Source organism: Mustela nigripes, chromosome 11 (genome assembly GCF_022355385.1).
Source record: "Mustela nigripes isolate SB6536 chromosome 11, MUSNIG.SB6536, whole genome shotgun sequence".
Classification (NCBI taxonomy): domain Eukaryota; kingdom Metazoa; phylum Chordata; class Mammalia; order Carnivora; family Mustelidae; genus Mustela; species Mustela nigripes.
Genome location: NC_081567.1, coordinates 12,471,224 through 12,483,730, shown reverse-complemented (window position 1 = coordinate 12,483,730; position 12,507 = coordinate 12,471,224). Strand labels below are relative to the sequence as shown.

The following is a 12,507-nucleotide window of genomic DNA, read 5'->3' as shown; positions in this document are numbered from 1 at the left end:
TTAATTTCAAAGGAAGGCAGACTTGGTCACTCAATTGAAATGTGGATCTCCTCTTTGCTGACGCTGAAGAGCAGTGTTCATTAAGCACTAAGGAGACCGTGGCCTTGAATTCCTGCGAAGAGAGGCAGCGAACCCGATGGAAAGCCCTGGTCCCACACGGCAAACATTCAGGTGTAAAGAAGCTAGAATCACGGATCTTGGAATATTAGAAACAACGGCCCTTTAAGTAATTATCTAGTCCAGTGGCTTGTAAAATCTCCCCCCCTCAAAATGATTTATTTTCTCCACATCCGAGGGGCCGAGGAAGGGGGTTGAGGAGACAAGCAGACCAGGCCAAGGGCTATGGCCCCGCATGCACCAGGAGCACCTGTATTTTCATATCGTCTCTTCAGTCCGAACTCGCCACAGCTAATACCAAGACTCCGGGGGACAGCAGGTGTCTGAAGACACCAGGCTCTCTCCCCAGAAACGGTTGAGAAGAAGACAGTGTTAAGGAGTTGTGGCAGCTGGAGATTCCAGGGGAGGCTTTCTCATCGGATTAGAAACTGCCCACATTTCTCAATTCCTGTGCACTGCATGAACAAGTTGAAACTAAAGATGTGGACACAGAAGACAATTTCCTCAGGTCAGCCGGAGGAGCCGTGTCACTGTGGGGATCTACACGTGACTCGGTGTCTGCTCACCGCAATCCAACATGTGCTGTCCGTGTGGTCAGGGTAGCCGCGCACGGCTCACTGACCCTGTTCCCAAGAGTACTTGCACCCAATCAAAAGCAGAAAGAAAAGAAATGGAAAGTACAATTATATTTTTAGTCTAAAGCTCCTGAAATCTAAGTCTAATCTAAGTCACCCCCAGGGTAACTAAGATTAATTCTCACCTTACCCTAGATGAAACACCCACTGTGGAGATTCTGGTTTTGTTACGTTATAAGAGACAATTATAATTCAGGGCAGTATTTAAAGGTTACAATTCAAAAACATGGTAACTTTTTATCATTAGAAAGAGCAGTTGATTTCATTTATCCTAATGTTTCTGCACAGTAATTAGGGAGCTTCCAAACCACTAGTCAGTATGCCGAGTGATGGCTTCCAGTATTTTATTCCATTATCAGAATAAAAATTTCATAAAAATATTTGTGTATAAAAATATTTTTGTATATTAAATATTACATAAACATTTTAGCAGTGTGCTCACTTGGGAGATGGGGTGCCTCTGAGACCAATGATTCAAGTCACTTTGGGTGACTCACTGGGTAATTCTTAGAGGTCACAGAAGAAAACTGTATGTACAACCACGCCTCAAAGATATCTTTTGATAAAAAAGATATCTCAGCATAAGGCTGAGTTTTAAGAACATACTGAAGGGGCGCCTGGGTGGCTCAGTGGGTTAAAGCCTCTGACTTCGGCTCAGGTCATGATCCGAGGGTCCTGGGATCGAGCCCCACATTGGGCTCTCTGCTCAGCAGGGAGCCTGCTTCCTCCTCTCTCTCTGCCTGCCTCTGCCTACTTGTGATCTCTGTCAAATAAATAAATAAAATCTTAAAAAAAATACTGAAATCCTCACAAAGTTCTACTTTTTTACTTATTTTAACACAAATTTCAAGTTGCACGGCAATGTTTTGTTCTTCCCTTACTCTGGACGACGCTGTGAACTGCCGCAGACTTACGCAACTTGAACTTCTAACTACCTCTAACTACCTACCTTCCAAAATCAATTTTAAAAATCAAAAAGCAAATTTATCTTCCTAAAATCCAATCTCTCCTTCCTGGGATTCCTATTCTGAGTGAAAGACGCATCACGGCCATCGGTGCTGGACTACCGTCTTCCTCATTTTTAACAGATCACTCATGCCAAGTCTGGGGCCGCCTCTAAATCCTCTCCTCCCCACCCACGCAGCTCCCTCCTGGCTTTGTTCCACAGGCTCTATCATCACCCTGCCCAGTCCACCCCTTCTCCGAAACACGATTCCCACAGTCGAAGCAATCCCACTCGATGACGCCATTTTCCTGTGCTCTCACCTCTGCCGCCCCAAACTTTGTTCCACTTTCCGTGGAAACTCTAAACACCCATCGAGTTCCGCACAACTTAAGTCTTCCTACAACCGACCGACCCTTCTGAACACTCCCAAGTGCTCTACTCCCTCTCCGCACAGGACTGAGCAGTTTGCCACAGACCAAACTCAACTACGTATGACCTGAGGGCCAAGCTTCCATCTTATTTACCTTAAGAATGAAGAGTGTATGTTTAATACGTATTTGACATTTAAAATGCACTGAACTCTTCATCTGATGAGCTATTATCTAACTCGATCTTTACCAATGAGTCTAAACGCCCTGACAGCAACTGGAGAGCTCTGATGGAATTCAGATTTTTAAAGAAATTTCCATTATAATGGAGACTTGTCAGTAAATAAGTAATAGCCAATAATTCATTTACCCAGAGTTAATTATTAATAAATAAAAATATTAGAGTCTTATTTGAGAGACATGTTAAAATACTCAGCATCATTTATCTTTAAACATTTGGCAGGTTTTGATTAAATACCTGAATTACAAAACCCTCTCCCAGCAACACTAGCAAGCACAGGCAGGCGGAAAGGAAGGTGACTTTGGATGTGTTGTTGTCAAGGCCGGGCCTAAGTAGCTGCATTTCTAACGTTAAAATCCAGAGAAGCATTATAAAGTCAAAGAATGTTGGGTTCTCCGTAGAGCCGAAATCCTCTTACTTAAATGCTATGTGTCACAAATAATTAAAAGCATCACAGAGGAAGCAAAGGGTTGAAAGAAGCCTAAATTCCTTGAGAGGGACATGGTTTTTCCACATCTGTAACATCACCCAGAACAATGTCTCATGGAGAAGGTGCTCAGGACTTAGTAAAAGACAAAAAGTCAGAAGTGTCCGTTAAAAGATCCAGTCTTTAAAACAAAACAAAACAAAACAAACCCAGAGTATTCAAAGAAAAAGAGCAGATATTTCAAGAGTCTATAGTCAAAAACGTAGAACAGAGAAAGAATTTAATCCCTTTATGATCTTAGAGCTGTGATGGAAAGCCACAGGTCAGTATTTCACACCCCAATGCCTGTTACCAACACTATCAATGTAACTTCTTAAGTAATGAGCGCCCAGGAAAGCATTAATCACATACATCTCATTTTAAGAAGTGTGCCACTCCACGATTCTCCTCTAGTACGTAATGTGGTGGTTTTAGTCATTAGGTAGAGGTGGCTGGTTTCCCTGATAATCCTGAAGTACGTATATGTATATGTATATTTACACTTAACTAGATGTGATGTCATTGGGTAGAATTAAAGCTGTCGTTTGGGAACTGTTAGAGAACATCTCTGGATCACTGGAATTTCCAAAGCAGGATCCAAACTCTGAGATGATGGGCCTAAGACACTTAGATTCAAACCTCGAAGGAGGCTGAAAATCACCCAGAGAAGAATGAAGGACAGCTTCCTTGATACCAGGGATCAAGTTCAGCCTGACAAGTCAGCCGCCCCGGCACCAACAGCAGCCACCGACTACTGGCGTATGGGCTCCAGTGCTTGTAAGGAATGAGTCCCAAATGTTCCTGTGATGACACAGCAGACCACGGGCAACCAGGAGATGTTCGCTGGTCTGGTCACTCTCCTGACATCAGTTACATCATTCAGGCATGCAAGGGTATCTTTTGGGGGCCAGGGAGCAGCAAACATGTGATTCAACCTCCGAGCACCGAACATGTTGAACAGATCTTTCTTCCTCTTCCAGCCCAACCTCAAGAGCCGTTAGCAGTCCCTCCCTCTCTCCAGTCTGACGGAGGGAATAAGCAAATGACCGTACCGCACAAATTACACAACTGTGATGCATGAACACCTCGACCAGGTCATTCTACCATCATGGTGATCACTGAGGGTCACAGAGAGTGAATTCTGCATTTGTTTTTTGTTCACAGATGGGGTAAGGTGGTTATGGCTGACCGAACACACAATCACAGGCTCCTCCGAAAGCTACAAGAGCGATCCTGACCCACGGCTCCGAGTTCCAGAATTCACTGCTTGCAACACTGATTTCTGGTGATCCTCTGCCTACCACGACATTACACAGCCACTTAATGAGACCAAGTTGTGTCCATCACACACTATAATGGGAATAATTTGCTATTAATGAGGGCTGTTCTGTGTGCATTAAACACCCTGTCTCATTTAGAATTCTCAACTCTCTGAGGTGCGTGTGGATCTACAGATATTAAATAACCGGACCAAGGTCACACAACCAGGCTTCAGATCAGTCTGTCTCTAAGTTCTTAATTATCCACGATGCACAACAACACTTCAAATACATGTATAAGGAGAGAATAGAGCCCAAAACATTTAAATTAGAATGAAAACGTGTTCACTGCATTAACGTTTAAAAAAAAGAAAAAGAAAAACCCTACACACTCCAACGAGTTTTGCTACTCTTGCCAAAATAAAAATTTTTTTTTTAAAAAAAGCAAATAGATTCCAACTAGTCTATACTTCCATTTATATTTAGAATATGAGCTGGGCTTGAGGATGTAATGAATATATATGTGTGTCTCTCTGTGTATAACACCCACATTATTCAAAAGCTCCCAAAAATGTGAAAAGTTTGTTCCAATCCTTCTTTATTTTGTCTACTTTAAGAATCCTTTGCAATATGCTTATGTAAATACTGATTTTAGCTGCTGTTCTCTGTTCTCAAATCTTCAGCTTATAAATGGATTGGAAAAGTAACAGACCTAAGCAGACATCTTTGGAACACAAAACCAGAAAGATATAAACAAATACAACTGAATCAAAAACAAAGGATTCTTCTTTAAATTCTCTAACATCACAGACTGATAAATGGAAAGAACTGCCAGAAAGTAGAATACACTGGCTGTGGACGGGGTGTACACAGACAGGCACACGTGAGTGTGTGTGTGTGTACTCGGGCGGGTGTCTATTTTATTAGCACGTACAACGATCAGCATTTTACCCTAGTTCACTGAAAGTTCTTTAAGAGCATAACCTCTAATTGAAAGGAAATTGTGACATTAGAGTAATGCCGGGGCAAGGGACAGTATTCAAGAAAACAGTTCCAGGTCATTAAACCCAACAGGTGAGTGCCCTCAGTTTGCTTACACCAGCGTTCACACTATGGTTCAATGGCATTAAAAACACAGTGACTTTGCTGGTGCAGTGTCTCCGTCCACACTTCAGAGAGATGCTGAAAAGAAAGACAGGGTCCACATATCACCAGCCCACTTACCTGGTGCTGAGCCTTCATTACAGACACAAGTCGAGGCTAATATCATATCACAGATCATAAAGCACAGTGCAAAAATGTTGACACAAAACTCTTACAAATTGTGAATCTACTATTTCCACTCAGAAGCGTGAAACTCACCAATGCTGATGTTAGGACCTGAAATCAAGTGTTACATGTGGTACTGTTGACATGAAAATTGAAGCAAAGACACTTTTTGATGAGAACTTGGCAATAGTATCAATGGATTTTGCACTCTGATAACAGAACAAACCCATTGCTGGAAACACATTCTAAGTGGAGCATTTTTGTCAGCGTTCAGAGCTGACCATGCAAGTGGCACGTATCTTTTCCATAAGCTAATAATACTACATGGTTGTTTTTTTTTTTGTAAGCAAATTTTTATAAAAGCAAGAACAATTTTATCAAAGGACAGACTTTTCTACTCCTCCAACACTGTGTGAGTATAAAAATCATTTTAGATTCATAACTGCAGACTCTTCCCTCATTAAGAATATATTATTAAAGAATAAAAAAGATACCCTCCTTGAATTAGAAAAATAAGTGACAAAAAGTATAATAAAATTTTTGGCATTTCTACAGATGACTTTCTTCTATCAGGGTTATCATACTGACAATAAAAAAAAAAAAATACTAGAATATTCAGTCCCGAAGTGATCAAGGGCTAAGTTGGTGGTTTGGGCCTCCTTCTACTGAAGAAAGCCAAGAGGCATAATTTAGCTTTTGGACAGAGAACAGACACTGGCAGCCTCCAGATTTTACTTCCAGCATCTCAACCCACATCCAGCCTGGTGTGAAGACACGGCAGATGGACTACTTCTGTTATTTCGACTGCTTCAGCATCCTGCGTGTTTCTGGAAGCATGAATATTCAGCCACAATAAGGAGCAAGGATAAGCGCGCTGACTGTACTAAGCAGGTACCAAAACCTCTTTATCCTTATCCTTTTCTCCTCATTAGCATAAGATTAAGATAAAAAAAAAATCAACACTTAGAATATGCTACTTCTGCCAAGCTTGGAAAGACTTATCATTCAACGAAATGGTGCTGGTTTTCATATATTTAATGTAAATGGATGAAGAGAAACGTGTGGGCACAAGAGAACCAGCGTAATTAGCATCTTAGAGGAAAGAAATTTAAAGGCAACTAAACTGAATCAGTAATTATTTTCCACTTTGTTTTATTTTCCTGATTTCATTATTTTCTCAGAAAATGCTGAGCGGGCATCAGAGGATCAGTGTTCGTCACTGAGAACACCAATCAGATCCCTTTAAAGACCCCAGAAAACCTCCACAGGGGCATGTTTTCCTCTTGTGTACATAATGCCTGTCGGTAACTCTGTTCTATTTAGATCTGGAAAAAGATTACTCAGTCCAGAAAGGGTAATTTTGCTATAAATGAAAGAAATGAAGTAACAATTTCTCCATGAGAAAATTACCTATGACATAGTCCCTGAGGATTGACAGCATCCCAATCCCTCTGAAGGACTGAGAAATGTCGGGAAATAAAATAATACCCGTGCATTTGCTGGGACGTGGGCTTCCATGGCTGCTCAGAGGAACTGTAAGGGCCACATGCACAGACCATAAGGGAAAAATCCATTAAAACACCACTTTTCATTAAAAAAAAAAAAAAAAAAATTTTAAAGGCAATTCACTGTAACTGTGGGAAAGATCTTTAAGAGATCTTGAAAGTGAATCAAAAGCTCCACGCTGAATCTGAATTTCATCCTCATGTCACCTGTCACTGAAAGAACAGTGACGTAGGGAAGGTGGCCAGACCCATCAGTTCTCCGTCGCCCTGGGAACCACACGTCCATCTCCCCAGGGCCCTACAGTTTATGTCTTTTAAAAATCAAAGAACCCTAATGAAAGGACGGGTAGCACTCTGCTCTTTAGGACTGAGAGAGGATTTCTTCGATGTTTTTTTCTTTTCACATCCTCATGAGCAAACGTCACAGAAGGAAATCAAGGTCGACGCAAGGCACACGTGGGGAAGTCGGGACCAACTTACGAAGTAGCCTGTTCCCAAGCTGGAGGGAGCTGAACTCTGCAATAAAGCAAAAAGAGAAAGTGGCAAATCAGCAACGGTTTTTAACGCGTTCCCATCCGCGCAGCTCATTACCAGCCCTTTGTGGGTTTTCATCGCTACATCACGCCACGGGCGTGCGCGGCTCCTTGTCATCTGCTACGATGCAAACACCGTGTTGGCTTAATTTCCCCCTTTACGTCTCTCAGCAACTCAGAGATGCTAACGTGCTGTTTACCGAATTCCGAGCTTCTGCGGTGGACGTAATTGCCAATTTATTTGACAGGCAGCTGGGTAATGAATTAATGATGGCATTTCGCCCCGCGCTGAGACTAAACAGACACGCATCAGCCCACCTCCCCGACTCGCTGACATTCAAGGCCCGGGTCTCAAGCTACTCGGTTTTGTGGCCGCAAAGGGGCAGGCAAGAGGAAAAAGCCCAGACCGAGTTGAAAATAAAAGCCCAGTGGGTTTGGATGACTTTTCCAGTGCATGACCTACTTGCCAGTATATTCCCTAAAGGCCCCAGTTAGTACACACAGAGCGCTTTTCAAAAAGGAGACGTTTTGTAAACATAATTAGTAGAATAAAATGCAAAGAATGTGAGGGTGAAGGGAAGCGGTGAAAAGCACCGTTTTCCCCAACGGTTTGAGTCTAAGAATGATCGACTCAGGGCTTCCACGCTTCTGACACTGGGAAAACTAAAATAAATAAATAAAATCCTGAAAGGTTTGCAGGGCATCCCTCCTTTAGGCAAAGAGGCCAAAAAGAGAACTTGGTTTTTGTTTTAAACTTGTCCGTGATCCAAGCTTGTTTGTACCTCTCTTTTCTTCCTAAAACCTGTCATTACAATTTTTTTTTTTTTTTTAAATTTCTAGTCTCCTTTTCACGAACGAGAAAGTCCTCAAATAAGCTTACACACAGAGGATGCTAGTTAGTGCCGGGGCGGTCTTCTGGTCTCAGTGTGGTGTCCTCGAACCTGCAAGGCCCTCTGCCTGACTAGCCTCATCAGGTACGACACCTTCCCTGGGGGGGCTGACTTCCGTCCCCGCGCGCTGGTTCCTCACTTCCCCTCTGGCTCGCCCACCCGAGTGTCCCTTCCCTGCTTTACAACTACCCGGAGCAGGTAGTTGCCTCTCCTGCACGCAGGACAACGCTTTGCACGCAAGATGCCTGGAACAAGTATTTGCTGAATTAATGTACGAATCCATGAGAGGTTGGATTGCACGGGGGGAGAAAAAAGATCAGGTGAATTTAGCATCTCCGAAAATACAGTAGATGGGAATTTTCCTGATTTTAAACTGTTTTCTGAGCGGGAACGACGGTGCTTGAGCTCGAATGGCATCCGCATCAGGTAAGGACAGTCCGCTCCAGGGCGCTCCTAAATGCACTTCCCAGAGCAACACTTCACTCGGTGTTTGGGAGAGGCTCGGAGCGAAGGACAACAGATGTGCAATCTTGCACACTGGACTTCGTTCAAAAAGATCTCGCTGCATTCTTGATCCCATAAATGGTGTGTAGGGAGATCACAGTAGCCATGGAGACGGCTTCTCGGGGCGGTGATTAGCCATGTGACAGCATCACCTGTTTTCGGCACCCACAGCCCTCCACGGAATAGAGGAAGGAAAAAGCCAACTTAGGTCTCCACCACCCTGGAGCCACGCCCGCGGGAGATAAACTCATTTTAGGATGATTTACTCAGAAAGAACACGGGCACTTGTTTATTTCAGGGTTGTTTTTTCCCCCTCCTTCCTGCGAATGTATTTTACCCAGAAGCAGAAGTCCCCCTCCAGACCCACCTCCCCACCCCCACAAACATATCATCTTCCTGTATACCAAAGAAAATTACATCCTTCAGGTCTGGGGAAGCTCTGTGACACTCATTTTGCATATATATTGTGCATTACTCAGGGGCTAGGTGGAGAAGAGGGCTTTGTTGTGCGTATTTGTTCTGGCTACTGTTTATGCAGGTCCGACTGAATGAGGGAACAGTGGGTATCATTTCAATTTCTGATGTCAACATCAAATTACTTATTTAATTTCATGCCTGGCGAAGCATTGTATAGCTACACGCAGAATCATTTCACTTCATTTGTTATGCTGTGTTTTCGTGGCGATTGGCTTGCCTTCCAACTGACAGCTTTAATTACGACATGAATTTGATTGCACTGCCGAGGAATTAACATAATGCAACAAAGCATTTAAGCACCCGCCTTATAACACCCCCCGCACACAGACACATGAAAGAGCGCAGACACTGTATCCTCACGTACACTCCAAGTCCATTAGAGTTTCAGTATTCGCTAGAAAGCATAGAGAACCTCATGGTCAGAGGCTACCCACACTTCTCAACCCACCGTACTTCTTTTTCTAAAGAGGAAAAAGTTGGGGGCATGAAGCTATGATTTCTAGATTTGGGGAGAAGAAAAAAAAACAAAAAAGTCCTCCTATCTACTTTGCCGAACAACCATAGCACTGACATTTCTTCTCTTCTTACTCCTTCTCCACCCTATCTTTCTTGGCTACTTGCCAGCTCCCTTCAATCATCACTGGAAAATCTGAACAGAAATCACATCTCTGAAAGAGGTACCTCCTCGCCCATTCTGCAGCCTCAAGAATGTGGCTATGGCCTTGTATTCACTGGGACACGATCCCTGGTCACCAACACATTCTCCACCAGATCGTCTATTATGCAGATAATAGAAGTTCTGAGACTAGCCACAGGGCAGGGGTCAGGGTTTACTGATAGCCCCTGAGGCACACCACATGCCTTAGGACTTGGTAGCCAAAAGGCCCAGAAGAGCCTCAATCATGAATACCTAATCTAAGTTTGTATCTGAATATAGATGCAAATACTGGGCAGTATTAATCTTTCTTCCAAGTCAGAAATTCATGAACACCTGAAGCCATGATTATGCTATAGAAATGTCTAGAAACAGCTTTTCTATAGTTTGAAATGTGTTACGTTAGCTAAGTTACAGCACCAATTTCTCACATAGGAAAGAAAAACACACCAAGAGGTAAAAGGCCTAGGAAAGCAAAGAAATGGTGATGCCCTGACCACTGAACCATTTGATAAAATCAAGTTCATTTCAACTTCCCACGTTGCCCCCAGTCAACATGTAATGAGAAGGGGTCCTTCTGGTTTCCTTTTTCTTTCCTTCTTTCCTTTTTTTTGCTACAGAAAGAAGACAGATTCTGTCTAAACTATACAGCCGAAATTGCCATAGAATCTAAAAAAGATGAGGAGTTAAAATGAGGCTTGAAAACCAGAGATGTTTTTAAAAAGAACGCAACAAACCAAAGTGTCCTCGGATTCAAAAGCATTTGAAATAATACCATACCCCCATGTTTAGGCAAATACTTCTGTTGAATCATGGAAAAGGCTTCATTCTTGCTTTCTCAAATGGCAGAGATGCCATTTCATTCATATTTTCAATGCACCAGGTAGAAACGAGATGCAGAAGGAGACAGAAAACAGAGCAAGATAAAGTGTTTAGCAGTGAGAAGGCGAGAATCTGAGGAAAAGCCAGCCTGCTCGCTATCTGATATGCAATTTCGGGGCTCATTATAAGCGATCTCCTATCTCACGTGGTTTGTCCATTCTGCTGGGTTCTCTCTCCCCCTTTTTTTGTAGGTTCGACCACTGCTCCAGCAATCTCTGCAAATTACCCGCCTCGATCTCATTATGTTGCAAAGGAGAGCTCTCCTATAAACACACCGCCTCCATCGCCAAGCCACACGGGCTGTGGGGACAGTCATGGCATGCACAGTGGAAAGACATTTTCCGGGAGCTAGAAGGTTGCTGCTGACATTCAAGTGTGCAAGCGGACATTCATTAAACGCTCATTCTACTCTTCCTCGCTGCTCCCCACCTGACTTTCTTTCCATCTCTGTCACTAAGCTATCATGGAAGCTGCTCATTAAACTCATGATGTTAACATTTCTGTGTTAACAGCTTACCTACAACAAGGGATTTCAAAATTCATTATCCATCTAAAATCGGTGCGCTCCTTTCCTTAGACATCCATACAGAGAAGCCACGGCTACAATCATCGCTCCTTGAGTATGGGATGGATGTGTACTTCACCCCTAAGAGGAGGATATATGCTCTGACCCCAGGGTTAATTGAAGTAGAATATTTAAAAATTGTTCCACAACACCAATCGTGTCTAATATCTTGGCCTACCCACCTTCCTGTTAGGATTTTCTCTCTTGGGAGTAAAAACCAGAGGATCGTACCAATAATCACACGGCCAAGCGCATTTCTAGGAAAGGTCACAAAGCAAGCTCATTCATGGGTTTTCTGGTGCATTTTGAGAAACAATGACAATTAAAAAAAACTTGAAATCTCAATCCTAGGAAATGTGCCTTGGAGACAGGATTACTAAAAGCTAATAAAGACACAAACTGTATTTGAATGGGAATTACTACCAGGGGGACTCAAGTAAAAACAGGCCAACAATTAAAAACAGAAATACCATCTCATCTGTTCCACTACTGCATTTACCCAAAGAAAACAAAAACACTAATTTGAAAAGATATCTGCACTCCTGGGATTACTGTAGCATTATTTATAATAGCCAAGATACGGGAGCAACCCAAGTCCCTCCACAGAGGAACGGATAAAGAAAACGTGGTTAAGGTTTCAATGAAGTATTACTTAGTCATGAAGAATGTGATCTTGCCATTTGTGACAACATGGATAAACCTAGGTTTTAAGCTAAATGAAGTAAGTCTGAGAAAGACAAACACCCTAAGATATCGCTTATTTGGAATCTAAAAAAATAGAACAAAAGAACAAACAAACAAGAAAACAGACCCTGAAATGCAGAGAACAAAGCGGTGGCTGTCCGAGGAAAGGTGGGCAGAGCAGAATAGGTAACGGGATCAGGAGGCACAAACTTCCAGTTATTAAATGAGTAAGTCATGGAGGAGAAAAGTACAGCACAGGAACTCGAGTCAGTAAGACTGTCATGATGCTGTATGGTGACAGACGGCAACACTACCGTGGTGAGGACTGCATGTTCACCAGGTCACCAAGTCAACAGAATCACCAAGTCAATATGCTGAACATCAGAAACCAATGTAGCTCTGTACATTAATCATCCTTCAAAAAATTCTACAGATAAGAAACAAAGATATAATAAAATTATCTTTTCAATGGAGAATTTTTATAAATCCATACCACAAGGTTAAAAGAGTG

At 42.6% G+C, this 12,507-nt stretch overlaps 1 protein-coding gene across 4 annotated transcripts in view; it reads right to left on the bottom strand.

The window, feature by feature from the left end:
• AUTS2 (activator of transcription and developmental regulator AUTS2) overlaps positions 1-12,507 on the bottom strand; it is a 1,069,563-nt gene that overhangs the window by 564,847 nt on the left and 492,209 nt on the right. For all 4 annotated transcript variants that reach the window (XM_059414736.1, XM_059414738.1, XM_059414737.1 and 1 more), the window contains one exon: positions 7,287-7,322. In XM_059414736.1, coding sequence (XP_059270719.1) covers positions 7,287-7,322 — 36 coding nt within the window. The remainder of the gene's footprint in view (positions 1-7,286; positions 7,323-12,507) is intronic.